This window comes from Epinephelus moara, chromosome 18 (genome assembly GCF_006386435.1).
Source record: "Epinephelus moara isolate mb chromosome 18, YSFRI_EMoa_1.0, whole genome shotgun sequence".
Lineage (NCBI taxonomy): Eukaryota > Metazoa > Chordata > Actinopteri > Perciformes > Serranidae > Epinephelus > Epinephelus moara.
Genome location: NC_065523.1, coordinates 33718236 through 33732985, shown reverse-complemented (window position 1 = coordinate 33732985; position 14750 = coordinate 33718236). Strand labels below are relative to the sequence as shown.

Sequence of the window (14750 nt, the reverse complement as noted above, 5' to 3'; positions counted from 1 at the left end):
TGGTGTATAGGCTATAAAAAGAAATAATCTACCAAATGGTCCCATCTGCTGCTGCTGCTGCAGTAACGCATCACTGGGATAAGCCTAACCTAGAACTTAACAGATCTGTGTTATTAACATTAAATGAGGAGGGTTAGAAGCAAAGCAGACACAGCTCTTGGCTGCTTAGTGTTCTGTTGATGGAGAGCGCAATAAAAATTACGAATACATTTTTATTGGATTATGTTGGTTGATGGATTTCAGCAGCATGTCAGGCTAGTATAAATTAGGACTGTAACGATCTGTCATAACGACATCAACCTGGAGGTAATTTCATCAAGATTATATATTTAAATTACAGTTACTGCTGAATACCGTTGGGTTAAACCCGTGCGTAAAACATGCGTAAAATGCCGCTTTTGTGGAGAAGACCGCTGTTGCGCGCTTTATTATCTAAAGGAATCATGACTGAGCTCTTTGATAAAAATATATGCATACCACCTCGACTTTTCATAACCCGCAAAGAAGCCAAACCCACCTCAAAGTGGAGATAACCCCCCACGAAACGCCGCCGCATCTGACAAGAAAAACAACAACGAGAAGATGAAACCTGCCTCCTGCTCGCGGGCTGAAGAGACAGCAACAATAGGGCCCTAATCTAAAGGCATTGTCTGAATTCCCAGTCGGAGCGATTTGGAGAACAAAGGCTGGCTTGGTCCCCTCGGACGGCCCCGGGACGGGACATCACTCTGATCTCCGCCTGGTAATTCCCTCCCCGGGTCCCGTCAGGGGTGACAGGCGCTGCGAGCAGACAGGTCAGGGCTGTCGCTGAGCGGCCTCTTCTTTATAAGCTCGGCTCGGTGCTGAGGTTGTTTTCCAAAGAGGGGAAAAACACCAAGAGGGGCCGCCGGGAGTGCGGCGAGTGTGGCAGCCACACATCGGGCTCGTTTCTCCGCTGTATGACGCGTCCGTGGCTGCATCAGATGAGCCTCCGCTGTCCTCTCCCCTCTCCGTCACCGGTTTGGTGTCTGCTGCAGCGCTTCTTTTCCCCTACCGGAGAGGGCTGCCTTGAAACCGGCCTCATGTGGAGGAGGAGGGGCTGAAGGAGGGGAGGGGAGGGGTGACATGGGCAACTTGAAACCGCCTCAGATGTTTTTTTTTAAATCAACATTTTCTGTAACTATGTGAAGCGGAGCGGTTCACCTCAAATGAAACGTATGGATGATAAAAATAACCGTGAGAGTGAAACACTGTGTGCATCATATTTTTAGAGCCCCGGGTCACACCAAAGGTCGACCACCCCCCTGTCTGAATATCAGCACTAAATGAGCACGCCACTTCTCCTCCTCTCCTCTTCTAATGCAAATCTGTCCCCGCTAAGACTCCACCATCCACAGATTATACACAAGGAGACATCCAAATGCTGCCTGTTATGTTCATTTGCATACCGACAGCTTTACCCTTAGCTTTGGTGGGAATCACAAGAACAGCGTCCGTGAAGGCAACAACAAGGATAGTCCCTGGCTGACATGATAAAGATCCACAAAGCCTTTGACCTGTGAAATGTGCCCGCAGACCCACATAATGCTGAGTGATGGCGAACAACTGCAGAGCCAGTTTAACCCCAATTAACAGATAATACAGCATTTGATGGAAGATAAGTTTCCCCGCCTCTCCTCTAACTGTAGGCAGTACTTCATTTGTATCTTGCATGGCTGCACATAAGAAGCCAAAAACTTTGTGGCATTGTGTGCAAAAGATAAGACAATAGTTACTGTATAGACTCCTTCTCAGCCTTCATGGGTGTCCTGGATGTGCAAGCCTCATGTTTGTGCTAATCTGTGTGAGGTGTATGTTTTTTATTCCATAATTCAGAGGTTTTTTGTGAACATTTGGGGGTGTGGGGACTCTCCTTCAAGAAATTTTGACTGTCAGACAGTTCATTTCCTTCACTAAGGTTAGTTTTTGAGCACCAATTTGTGCCTTTTCTGCATAAACGTATTGTGGAAATGTCATACTTCCAGCCAGTTATCATTCCTGGGGCATCAAATACCGACACTTCCTTGAATCCCTTGGCTTGTGACACTAAATCTTGGGGTCTGTATTAGAAGAAGAAGAAATAATTCACCACAGAACGAGGGGAGAGAGTTGTTTCATCTTTCAGCTGGCAGTGGAGGTCGGAACAGCAGTGAAAAGACGTCTGTTTCAAAGGTATAGCCGGCACAATGGGACCATGGACGGGATGGGGCGGGTGCGACGTTTCGACAATGTGCTATGTGTGTGGCCCACCACTGGGTGATTTAAAAAGCAGCTAACAGCAGTTAGCAGCTAACTCAAAGAAGAAAAGCAGCCCAAACTGGAGAGACAGTTTGGTCCAGGAGCTCCTTACCCTCTGAGCAGAAGATGACATCAGCCGCCACATAACAGAGATGGTAACTTATTGTCATTGGCATGCTATGCCATTGTTATTGTTTATAAAGCATTGCCAACGTATCTGTCACGTCACACTGGAAGCAGACACTGTTGTTTTAAATGTCACACCTGTCTCACTCCTTTCACTTCTGGAACGCCGGGATGCTATTTAAAGTCACATGACCTGGTGGCATGATGCCTGCATTGTTTGGCTCAGTGTAAAAAAGCAATGACTTCATAATGAGGGAACTAAGTAGCAGCCATATTACGCAACCTCAGAGTAAAAACTGCTTTTGAGGTTGGGTAACTGCCACCACCTTTACTGGAGGCAGCGCCGGCCCGTGGCATAGGCAATACAGGTGAATGCTAAGGGTGCCGTCATTCATGGGGGGCGCCACAAATGGGGGAAGAAAAAAAATCAAAATATTTATCTATTTTTTTACTATTATTAGTATTATTTTTGAAATATTACATAAGGCCACAACAACATAACTACACAGCAAAGCCTGGGGGCGCCAGGCAGAGGCTCGCAAAGGGAACCAAATGTCCTAGAGCCGCCACTGAGTGGAAGCTTGTCGCATCTATGAGTTGCATTCTAGAGGTTCATAAAAATAATGCTACTTTTTATTGTTTTCATTGATGGGGACACGTGTTCTAAGTATTATGAGGGACGTGTCCCTAACTCAAGTATATGTTTTTTTTTGTCAGTATTTGGGAATACATATTAAAAGCAAGAAATTTTGAGTGTCAAACACTTAACTTCCTGCATTCTGGTTCATTTCTAAGCACCAGTTTATGCCTTTTCAGCATCACTTCATGGTGGAAATCCCAGGTCGTCAAACACTGACGCTTCATTGCATCCCTTCGCTTGTGACCTCGTCACATATCGACGTTTGGTCATGGACTTTCCACGTCCACATACAGGTGCAAGGTACCCTGGGTGTGTTGGCTGTTGACGTTCTGGGACACCGTGTCAAGTTCTGCCTGTTAAATGCATTGTCTTCTTTCAAAATACACTTCTGTTTTCACAGGAAGTTTAACGTTTACATACAGACTCTTTCAAAATAAAACACCACGTTGGTACAACAACGCAACTTGCTGTTTTTTCCCTTCAACAACAAACATACTTGGTGGTTTTAAGAAAAAAAGAACAGGGTTTGGCTTTGGAATCTCCCGGGATGCAAACAGCGCTCTCTCGGGTGAAAGTCATTGTATGTTGGACTGGGACTTTCGTTGCCTTAACGTTCATCCTTGTCCCGCTGTGTTTCCCCCTGACGCTGTGTATCATCCCGACGTTAAAGGTTGCCTATTTTCATTGGTTTCTGACGCCGCAAGTCACTGCCTAAGCGCTGGATTTCGACAACGTTGCAAATTAATATATGTACAGGCTTCAGATCCACTCATTACTAAAAGTGTATGTCATATATGCACAGGGGATGCACGTGGTCGAAATATTCCCAATCTACGTCTTTACCATAACCATACAACCTTTGCATAATAACTGACCCATTATAGGTTGTCTGGGGTTTTTCAATGGGAAAAAAGACGCCTGAATAAAGTTGAATAATTCAATTAGAAATTAATTGAAAGGCCTTTAGAAACTGTGAGATTATTATCTCAAGTTTTTTATGTTTGCATTCAGGCTCCTTTTTAGAGGAGAGCAGGGGTGTGATGGAAATAATTTACTGACTAATTACGCACTGCTTCCTGGTGAGAAGAAACTAAAGCCCACACTACATTAAAAAAAAGGAGTGCAATATTTTTTAAGAGTAACAACGCCCCCATACTTCCCAGTCTTTGAGCGTCTATTGTAATTAGCGTGGAAATGGGTGGTGGGGGGGTGGGGGTCGCCTTGAAACTGGCCCCCACCACCACCACCACTGAAAAAAAAGAGAAACCCAGTGCTTGTTTTGATCACTCAGTCTTGAAGGGAGAGGGGACCTTGAAACGGCTCAACCTCCTTGCTCCATAATTGGTTTTATAGTGCTGGCGAGAGGCCAGGGCTGCTTTCTGTTTTTTTATACACACACTGGGTTTGATTGACAGGCCCGGCAGCCAATCAGAGCGCAGCTGTGTGAGAACGTAGAGGGCTGGTCCCGGGTTGGGTGGCAGCGAGGGGAGGTGGGCGGGGCCTGCAAAACAATGCTGTGTTTCATTGCTGAGGAGTTTACGGACGCGTCAGGGGCTCGCGCTCCCCCCAGTTATCCCCCAGTTTACCTTCGGACCAGCCTGTAATGGACTACTCCAGTTCTCCCAGCGACCTGGACGCCTTTTAGAAACATTTTTAGCTCCTTCACCTCCAGGTTTTCCTACATTCAAGTAAGCGGTCGATTTTTTTCTTCTTCTTCTTTGGTGTTTCTTCTCCCAAAAGTGACTCGGTGTTTTAAAACACAATTTAAACGAAGTGAAAAGGGCGCGGAGGATTTTTTTTAGCATACGACATTTTGGTTTTTTTTAAAGCGATGTTGGCGCTGTTTAAAAATCCCACTTTCGAGATGTTTCCGCCGAGAAAGTTTTGCGTGTCGTTAATGGAAGCGTGAAAAGTTTGAAACGTGGCTGAAATGCCCGAGCTGCTCCGCTGCCGCCGCGCAGCATGGAGCTACACCGAGGACGGTACAAGCTAGCTAGCCTCCCGGGGGTGCTTCAACCGGGGGGTTTAAAAGCAGCATTACTGCTTCAGTGTTGTTTGTCTCAAGTTAAAATAAAGGTTTATTGTGATTTTTAGGAAGCTGATCTTCAGATCCCGCCCGCCTGGATATCACGAGTCGCTGCTGTTATGTGTTTGCTTGCAGCCTTTGAAGGTTAACTCGATTTTCGCCTTGTTTTTTAGCCTAAAATTACACAACTAATTATATTTAAATTGCGTTTCTCTCACTTAGAAATGTAAAAAAATGCCTCCAGAAATAATAACTAAATTTCACCCTCTTGTTGCCTTCGGATAAACTCGCATTTGCTTGTTGTTTTTCCTCCATAAAGTAACTTTTATTAATTTTTTTTGAGCTTTTAAAATCACACACGCACATCTGCGAGTTGTATCCTCAAGTATCTGCTATGCAAAATATTTAAATGGACATTTTTAATAGATTTAAGACGCATTGCACGAGTCGATGTTGATTAAACTGAATAAACCTGCATTTATCAAGTGAAAACAGTATTTATATGATTTAATATGAGCTCAAATGAGTGCCCTCAAAGTCAAACCGTCGTTTAGTTGGATGTAAAATGAGGTTTTAGTTTTTAAACATTACCCAGGGAGTGTTTACGGGGCTGGGTTTTGATTTCTTTCCTCTGGGCTGCTGCACCCATGTCCAAATGGCGAAGTAGCCCGGACTAAATTCGCATCTGTGGGCAACAAAACACCGCTAACCCCGCTGATTAATGATGCAGGCTTTTGCAACCTTATTTATTTTTAACCCGTTTGAAATTTATATTTGATGCGCCTCCAGTATTTATGGTGTATTGGTTTACAGGGGCGACTCCTCGGCCCATAGCCTACATTGCTGCTTTAGGAAAACAGCTGGGTAATCGGAAAAAGGTAGAATAGGCTGTTAAAATGTGACCGTGTGCGTTTCCATCGCATGATCCGCTTGGTGTTTTATTTTATGGCCGGGGCAGAGCAGCTGGCCGCCCCTCTCCCTGGTTGTGTTTCCCTGGGAAGCGGAGCCCCGGAGCGGCCGCCTGCTCGGTGTGCGGTGGGGGTGGAGCGCTGCTGCTCGTCCGCTCCAACATTAGATCATAATATTGTAGATATAAGTTAAAGCTGCATTAAAGAGCTGCAGTTTTGCACCAGGAGCAACTCGCACCGTGTTCCTGTCGACCAGCTTAATGAACGTTTAGTTTTTGAAGTGGTTTTCCAAACTGCGTCATTGCACATATGGACCGCCTGTTCGCTGGAAAGAGGAGAAATCCTAAAACTACCAACAGTTTGTTCAGTGTGCCTTTAGATTATTTATCAAGCCATTTTTTTCTTGTTGTGTTTTGTAGGTCAGCAGGATGGCTGATAAGGAGCCCGAATCGCCTGGAAAACTAAAGACATTATTATAGCCAGAATTGGCTTTTTCGGAATAGGGGGCCTATCCGAGCGGACTATTTCTTTTCTCAACTTTCCCCACTGTGGATAATGGATGGCAGAGATTTTGGACCTCCCCGATCCGTCCACGTACCACCTCCGTTGTTGGCGGGGCTCGCAATGGAGTCTCACCGACTCGGAGCAGCAGCAGCAGCCGGGAGGATCCCTCCCTCGCCCGGTCACTTGGGCGCGAGTCATCCGCCGCCTCTCCATTCCGGAAAATTCCTGCCATCGGCCATAAACCTACATCCACACCACAGTAAGTACACGATGCTTCAATGCTGTAACATGCCTGCTACCTGAAACCATCAAATTATGAACTTGAAATAACGCTGCGCAAATATTGCGCACAGTTTGTGGCATCATGTGCGGTCATTGCTCGGATGTCGCTACGGCGTTCCGTGGGAAATGTACCCAGCTGTAGATTTCATAAAGGAGGTGTGGCTGTTTATAAAGCTGTGACAAGTTTCAGATGTGCAAGTATGGGATCGGGTTCAGGATTCTCCGCCTTTGCAATGGTCAACGCATTAGCGGAAAATTACTTGGCAGCGTGCAACACGCAGCGGTGGGTTTTTAAGGCACAAACAGGGCTGACTGTTCAGGGTTGTGGTGTGGGTGTTGTTGCAGCAGTATGCAGGTCAGGGTGCAATGGTCTTGGATTGCATGTGGACCATTTTACCGTCATTGCCGTGGAAGCAGATACAGTTTGTGTGTGTGTGTGTTTTGGGAGATTGGGGGTGGTAAAGTTGCGACCCTCAGAGAGATGACAGACCACCTCTTAACCTTTCTGGGGGGGTTTCTTAAGTGTTTGTGAGAGCGAAGAATGGCTGTGGTTCAGTCTCCTGTATTTGGAGTAAAAGCCACTCGCCTGGAACATTTGGCAAATGGCTGGTGCTGCTTTTAGCTGCGTTTGTTCCATTTGTGTTGGACATCTCTGCTGCTGCTTTAAATTGGGGAATCTGTGTGAGGGGAAGAGAGGGAGAGAGATCAAGTGAGTGTGTTTCTGTGTGTGTGTGCGCACTTAAAGGTCCAGTGTGTAAGATTTAGGGGGGGGGGGGGGTGTTGGCAGAAACGTAATAAAATATAAAAAGTATGTTTTCTTTTGTGTGCAATCACCTAAAAATAAGAATCCTTATGTTTTTTTTACCTTATATCTCCATACAGAGCAGGTCCCCATCTACAGATATCACCATGTTGCACCACCATATTTCTAGAGTAGCCCAAAATGGACAAACCAAACACTGGCTCCAGATAGGGCTGTATTTTCGTGTCTGGCACCCTAGTTAGCAGCCCCTCCCTGATGAGCAGTGTTCTTGTAAAATGGATTTATTCAGCGGTTTTACCAGTTTAAATCACTGGGTGTGTTTGTTTTGGAAAGCAAGAGACCCCTGCGGATAATTTGGCTCCCGGTAAAAACCTCCTAAGCATCTGGATCTTAAGTTATCAGAGAAAAAAAATGAGCTCACGCAAGCAGTTGCTGGGCTAGCAGTCCATCTTTGACATGCTAAACAGCGCCAGAAAAACTGAATTGTAAAGTGAAACTGCTTTATTCAGAGTTTTTACCAGTTTTAATCACCTGGTCTATTTGTTTTGGAAAGGAAGAGACTGTTGCGAACAATTTGACTCCAGATATAAACCTCCTAAACATCCAGATCTTAAGTTATAAGAGAAAAAGGGTGAGCTCACATTAGCGGGTGCTGGGTTAGCAGACCATCTCTGACATGCCAAAGAGTGTCCAAGAGTAGATAAACCCAATTTTTAAAATATGAAACTGCTTTATTCGGTGTTTTTACCAATTTAAATCACTGGATGTGTTTGTTCTGGAGAGGAAGAGACCTCTGTGGATAACTCAGCTCCTGGTAAAAACCTCCTGAACTACGAACGCTGAAGGAATTCTAACCAGGAGAAGTTTCAGCTCTTCAACTAGACGCCACAAAATCCCCCTAAATCTAACACACTGTACCTTTAAATGAGCACATGTTGGGTGCAAACTGGTGGGTTTTAATTTGTTTGTTCATTAAAGAGAAGGTGTGGTGTGAATCAGGAAGATGCTCCTTAAAGCAAATCCTCATGTATTTACATCATGTAGGTGTGTCTCTGCGTTAGCCAATAGATCGTCTGCAGTATATCTTAGTCCCCGCTGAGCTGCTGGTGATTTTACTTTCACTAACCGCACAGCGATGTCTGCTTCTGCTATTAGTAATAGAAGCCTTGAAATAACATTGTGCTAAAAAAGATAACAGTGCATATTTGCATACAGTTTTGTGGTCAGTCAAAGGGAAAGTCAGAGCTCTGTCATCGAGGTTCAAAACATATGTTGTATAGGAAAGATAGGTCTGCCGTGTCTTTCGTAAAATGGAAAGTCTGACAAACGCTCTCCTCGAGTTACTTACTTACATCCCCCTGAAGTCATGTCGCTGCAGACAGATACAATTACAGCTCCTCTGGTTTCTTTTCAGAGGTAAACCCCGCCCGGAGATAATAATATTCCAGTTTAGTTGTGTTCCCCCGTCCTTATCGCTGAGCGTGGGTTCAATGCAGCACTTGTCACTTTGGAGCGGGATGTACTAGAGGTATAGTAAAGTGAGGCATTGCTCCCAGGGCAGGGCTCTGATGAAGCGTTAATTTGACACACCGACAGAGAGCCCACACACACTCAACCTGCACACATGCACATGAAAAGCTGTCAGAGATGAAATCAACTCGCAGCAGGGAGCGTTGGGATGATTGATGGGTGTACCGTGGCAAAGAGATGTGCCAGTTTACTGCAGCTAGTTGAGCTGATTTTTGCGGCTGCAGAATAACAAGGAAATATTTGCAGGTGAAGTGATCGGATGTGCTGCAAACCGTGCAAATACACGTCTTTGTAGCAGCAGTTTCAGTTGGGATGATGTTCCTCCATTTCCCCTCCCGTGGCTCTGAAACGAGCTGAAAATTGCTTGCGGTGTGCATGTGTGTACAGACTTGTGTGTGTGCGTGGAACAACTTGATGTGTAACCAGGGGGTGGGGGGGTGGGGGGGGTTTGTGAAGTGGGATTGACCCAACCACTGTTCCAGCCCAGATTGGCAGTTTAAACACTCCTTTAAAACGGGATACATTTTATTCTGCCCACACACTGACCTTCTCACTCTCTGACTCTCATCTCCCCTACGCACACTCGCAGCCTCCACCCACTAAAAACACACCACCGTACGATGCAGGTCATTTAGCTTTATGGCACTCCTCAATATCAAATCCCCACACACATTACATTAACCAAACCCAATCGAGATCTCGGTCCCATGCTTGTAATAACACTATACAGCCCTGTTACATGATAATTACCCGGTAATTGCAAATGTTCATAATGTTCCCCGTTTAATTGCAATAAACAGCTTGAACGCGGCGCTCAAGGACCTGACGTGCAATCACAGGAGCCAAGGTCGCCCTGCTGCTACTGTTTTTGTTTACATGTGTCTCATGGAATTCAAGACATTTGTTTTGCACTGTTGTTTTTGGCTGACCTCTTGATAGTGGGGTTGACTTGCTATAGCTGCCAACACACCCTTATTTCCCAGGAGTCTCCCTTATTATCTGTTTTAGTTCAGTTTTAATAGGATTTCCACCTGACTTAACAGAGTGTCTCCTTTATTTCCACATCTCAAGGTTGGCAGATGTGTGTGTGTGTGTGCGCATGTGTGTGTGTGCGCGAGGCAGCTCAACATTTGTTTTAAACGCATTGTGAAGTAGCAAAGAGTTTGTTGACATTTGTGCTGCTTGTGCACTCTGTAAAGACTTCATTTTCCATCACCAAATCTTGCCTCATAACTCAAGCACCTATTCCAGGCTTTATCTAAACACGATGAGGTCTGAGTCACTGTTTATAGATGTAAAATGGCTGTAAATGGTCCTCTTGTCTAGAGGAGGTCTGCCGGAGCCTCCATCACCAGATTGAGGCCATCTGTCCTCTTCCCTCCCTCTGGCATCCGAGAGCAGCAGAGGTACGACCTGCTGAAATGTGACTGCACCAAGGAGACGGTGCCGGAGAGACTCTACTATTACTGTTAAAGGTTGCAGATTAATTTATTGTGAAGGGCGCGTATCAGGAATTGAGATTATGTGTGGGGTTTTGCAGGTGAAGAAATTTTCGGAGCACTTTTCTACTAAAGGTTCTTTTGCACAGCATCTCTGTGGGGTGTAAAAAAAAAATACAGTTACACTTGAGTATCGTGATACTGTGTCTATTCTCAAAAATACTATAACAATTTTTAATAAATACTTAATATTTGTGACACTTATGCGTATTGTTTTTTATTTAAACCCCGACTGCTAAATAGCAGTGTTGTTCACAATCTTCTGTAGCGCAGTATAAGGGACAAAATTAAGACTACTGAGAAGTCTGCGGAGGCTTTATCCTTGCTGAAGCCAGCTACTGATCTGGCCATTGATAAGCTGGCACTGGTAAACCGGCGGCCCGCGGTTGGAAATGACAAGCCAACTATTCATTCAACCAAGGTGCATGCGTCTAACTTAGCAACCCACTGGATCGGTTACTGGTGTGGGTAGTCATTACCCCTAGAAACTTAATGCCATCAAGGACTTTATGGTGCATTCATGTGCTCCTCGTGAACTCTAAAATCTTCACTAGAATGGCCGCAAAAGTTGCTTTCGTCCACCTGACCTCTCAAGACAGCATTTTTAATAATTATATGGTATAATCATAACTGGAGTGGCGAGTCAATAGCTTCTGAGGCTGGTAACTAGCATGTCAAGGCTAGCAACCAACAGGAGCGTCTGCTGGTTTGGCAACCCACCTCTGACAGGGACTTCATGGTGCATTTATGTGCACCTTGTAAACTCTGAAATCTGTACTGGAATGGCCACGAAGGGTGCTTAAAACGGGAACGTTTAATTTTTATTTCTTGACGCCACCTTAAGGACAGCTGGGCCTCAGGATGCACACTTAGCTAACTTCATTTCTTTTCTATTTGTTGTCCTAAAAGCCCCTTTGTCCTTCGTCACAATGACCCTCCATAGCAGCTCTACGGGGTTTCTGTTGTCCATTTGTTCCCAAACCATGCTTAGGAAGTGGTCAGTCTTGTTTTTGGTGACTGTCATTGCTGGCTCTGGCCGTTGTTGTCTCATTACTGCTGTGTTTAAGTAACTACAAGTCACTTCACTGTTACACAAAAAAGCTGTAAAACAAACAGTAAAAGAGGTTTGGATTTTTTTTAATAAAAGGACTGAATGGGACATTGTTATGATTTTAGCATATTATCATATACAATGTATGTATTTCAACAAAGGAAAACTGGAAGAAAATAGAGAACTGTTCCCATTGTAAGCAACCTTTGTGGCCTTTCAAGTATATATTTCAGATGTTCTGAGCTGCACCTGAATGCATCGTAAAGTCCCTGTTGATTCTCTATTGTTTTGGGTTGCTAATGACTAGCCAAGCCAATAGCAAAGCCATTGAGTTGCTAGGCTAGATGCATGCACCTTGGTCGAACAAAGAGTTTGAGCCGGCCTCTCAGTCACCAGCGCCGGCTTATCATTGACCAGATCAGCAACTGACTTCGGCAAGGATTTAGCCTCCGTCGACTTCTCAGTAGTCTTCATTTTGTCCCCTTTCCTACAGCCATTTGAGTCTTCACTCCAATGTAACAACATATCGCAAGTATAATCTCAAAGAACACAGACCGGTGAAACAGACAGACAGACAGGGTGCACTGCTGTCTCCTAAAATTAGACTTAAAAATTGCAAAATATCTTGGTATTTCCCAGAGATCACTTAAATCAAGGGGAAATCAAAGAGCATGAGACAGTTTTTCCTTTTGGTTTTTGACCAGTTGAATATTCACTTCTTCTTCTAAACAAACAACACAATGTTGCTGCAGCTGTTGGAAACGTAAACACGTCACTTTCCGTGTATCGGTTGCTTTTTTTTTGGGTGTTAGAAATTGAAGAAGCATTCATGAATAGGGTGTAGGTTGTATCTCTGTTGTGATATATCAGACGGCCATTGTTGTAGATGATTACTTCAACTGTATGGAATGACCTTACATGTTCAGGAGTGCAGTTCGGAACAAATGCATGTTTAATGAGGCGAAAATGTCGTTCAGGGCGGCGTCCCTCATTGGAGAGACTTAAGGGATAACACGTCTGAACCAGCAACTTTTCTGCTCTGGTCTCTCTCTCTCACACAGACACACACACACAGACACACACACATTTCAGTGTTCACCAGGGAGCAGGAGATAGGAGTGAGACGCAGAGGCAAATGTAGGTGTTGTAGCGACTGCAGAGAAAGGAAGTCAATAGATGGAGATGGAAACAGCAGCTCGAGACAAATGGAGAGGGAGAACTAAGTGGGCACAATCCCTAAGGTGGAGAGCAGTGTTTTGTTTTCAAGGGATAAGAGCTGACGTTGTTGTTTGTGTGTGTGTGTGTGTGTGTGTGTGTGTGTGTGTGTGTGTGTGTGTGTGTGTGTGTGTGTGTGCGCGCAAAGGGGAACGGTGTAGATGAGAGGATTGAGGTCTTGTGTATGGGAATGGGAGCATGTGATTGTGCTTAGCGCAGTTAGAGCCGGGGTTTCCCCCTGAGACTCTCTGCAGAGAGAAAAGGAAGAGATTTATCCTGACCACAACACATTCGTACACGGTTAGATAAATGTGGTAGCCCTTCAAATGTTCTCTCTTTCAGTCACACACGCACGCACACACACGCACGCACGCACGCACACACACACAGAGTTGAGTGTAAGCATAATTCATGCAGCTAGCAGGGCAGGGCAGGGTTGTCTCGGCCGATGCCAATTTATCTTCCACGCCACTTGGTTAGTGTGTCTGTTTACGTTAAAATTAATATGTTGAGTGTGTGTTTATATGTATTCAAGACACAGACCCATATGTGTGTATGTGTGTGAGGAGACGTGGCTCGGACACGTCCCCTCTCAGATTAATTGAATCCTTCAGGAGAGAAAACAGGCCCCTTAAGAGAAAGCACAAGGCACTGCTGCCCTTCTACAATAAACCTGTCAGGGGCAGACAAACGACACGCACACACACTCATCCACACATATGACGCACACACACCCAGCTGTCAAACGTAAGAGTGATAGGCCAGTGTGTGTGTGTGTGTGTGTGTGTGTGTGTGTGTGAGAAAACGAGCGTGCCGTGGCATGTCGAAATACCCAAAGCATTAGCTAAGTCGTTCACTCTACCAGAACCCTCCCTTTTAGTCAAACAACAGCCTCCAACACACAAAGGTCACACACTGCTTTGTGTCTGTCTGTTTGGCTGCGTGTTGAGTCTCTACGCGTCCCATTACATAAGGCTTATAATATTCCTCCAGGCAAACATAGTTAAGATTTAAAATATGTAGTGACATGTAAGAGTCGCGCAGAGCAGATTTGACATGTGAGGAAGAGTCTGATTTGACGATGTGGTATGTGCTTTAGCAAGTCGAGCCGCCGAAACAACCAGCAGATGTGACGGTTTAACGCCTGACATTTATTATAAAGGAATCCCTAATGCTGGATACACCCTACACGATTCACTACACTACACCAGGGCTGCACAATGAATCGAATAACCTCGATCACTATTTTGGCTTCCCTCAATTAAATTACCATGATCGATTGTGATATTGATGTTTAAAATGCACGCTTCACTCCTAGAAAACTCTGCTGCACATCAAGTCAAGCACTTGTCTGCTCTTGCGCTGACCCTGCAGTGGCAGCCTGTGAAAAACTTGACCTGAGTATTTCGGCAGCAGTCCATAGTAGAAGAGTGATATACAACAGAGCAGACATCAGAACAAAAATCTGAAGTCTGGAGCAGATAATAAAGACCTAGTCCTGACCATGTCGGTTTCAGCTAGTTTTGCTTTGAATAGCTAGGCAGCCATTAACTGGTACTTAACCAATTTATTTTGAAGAAAAGTTTTTAAAATGACGTGAAATGCGGGAGTCCGTTTCTTCTCCTTTTATGTTCTGTTGGCTTTGCTGACTGACAGACAGAAGTAACATGTAGAAACATAATGGCCACTTCCTAACCTCTGGTCTCTAGGGGTTAGCTAACGCTCTGCTCTGTGCAGCGCTCAAGTTAGGTGGCAGCTAGCTAGTGGCACCGCTCATTCAATGGTTACTGCTGGTAACACTGTCCCGTTGTTGCAGAGGCATGGTGGACAACCTCTGGTCTCGCCCCAGTGAGTAAGTGGCTTCATTTTGATCCACAAAACCCCTCTAGTATTGTTAAGTATGTTAGCACTGGCTGTGCTGACACTGCTAACTGTGCTAACAGAGCTAAA

The 14750-nt window shown here is 45.0% G+C and overlaps 1 protein-coding gene across 1 annotated transcript in view; it reads left to right on the top strand.

Moving 5' to 3' along the window:
* The first annotated feature begins 4543 nt into the window (after positions 1-4543).
* The window catches only part of tnrc18 (trinucleotide repeat containing 18), a 73709-nt gene continuing 63502 nt past the window's right edge, over positions 4544-14750 (top strand). The window contains exons 1-2 of the mRNA XM_050068482.1: positions 4544-4710; positions 6376-6719. Coding sequence (XP_049924439.1) covers positions 6512-6719 — 208 coding nt within the window. The 5' untranslated portion in view covers positions 4544-4710; positions 6376-6511. The remainder of the gene's footprint in view (positions 4711-6375; positions 6720-14750) is intronic.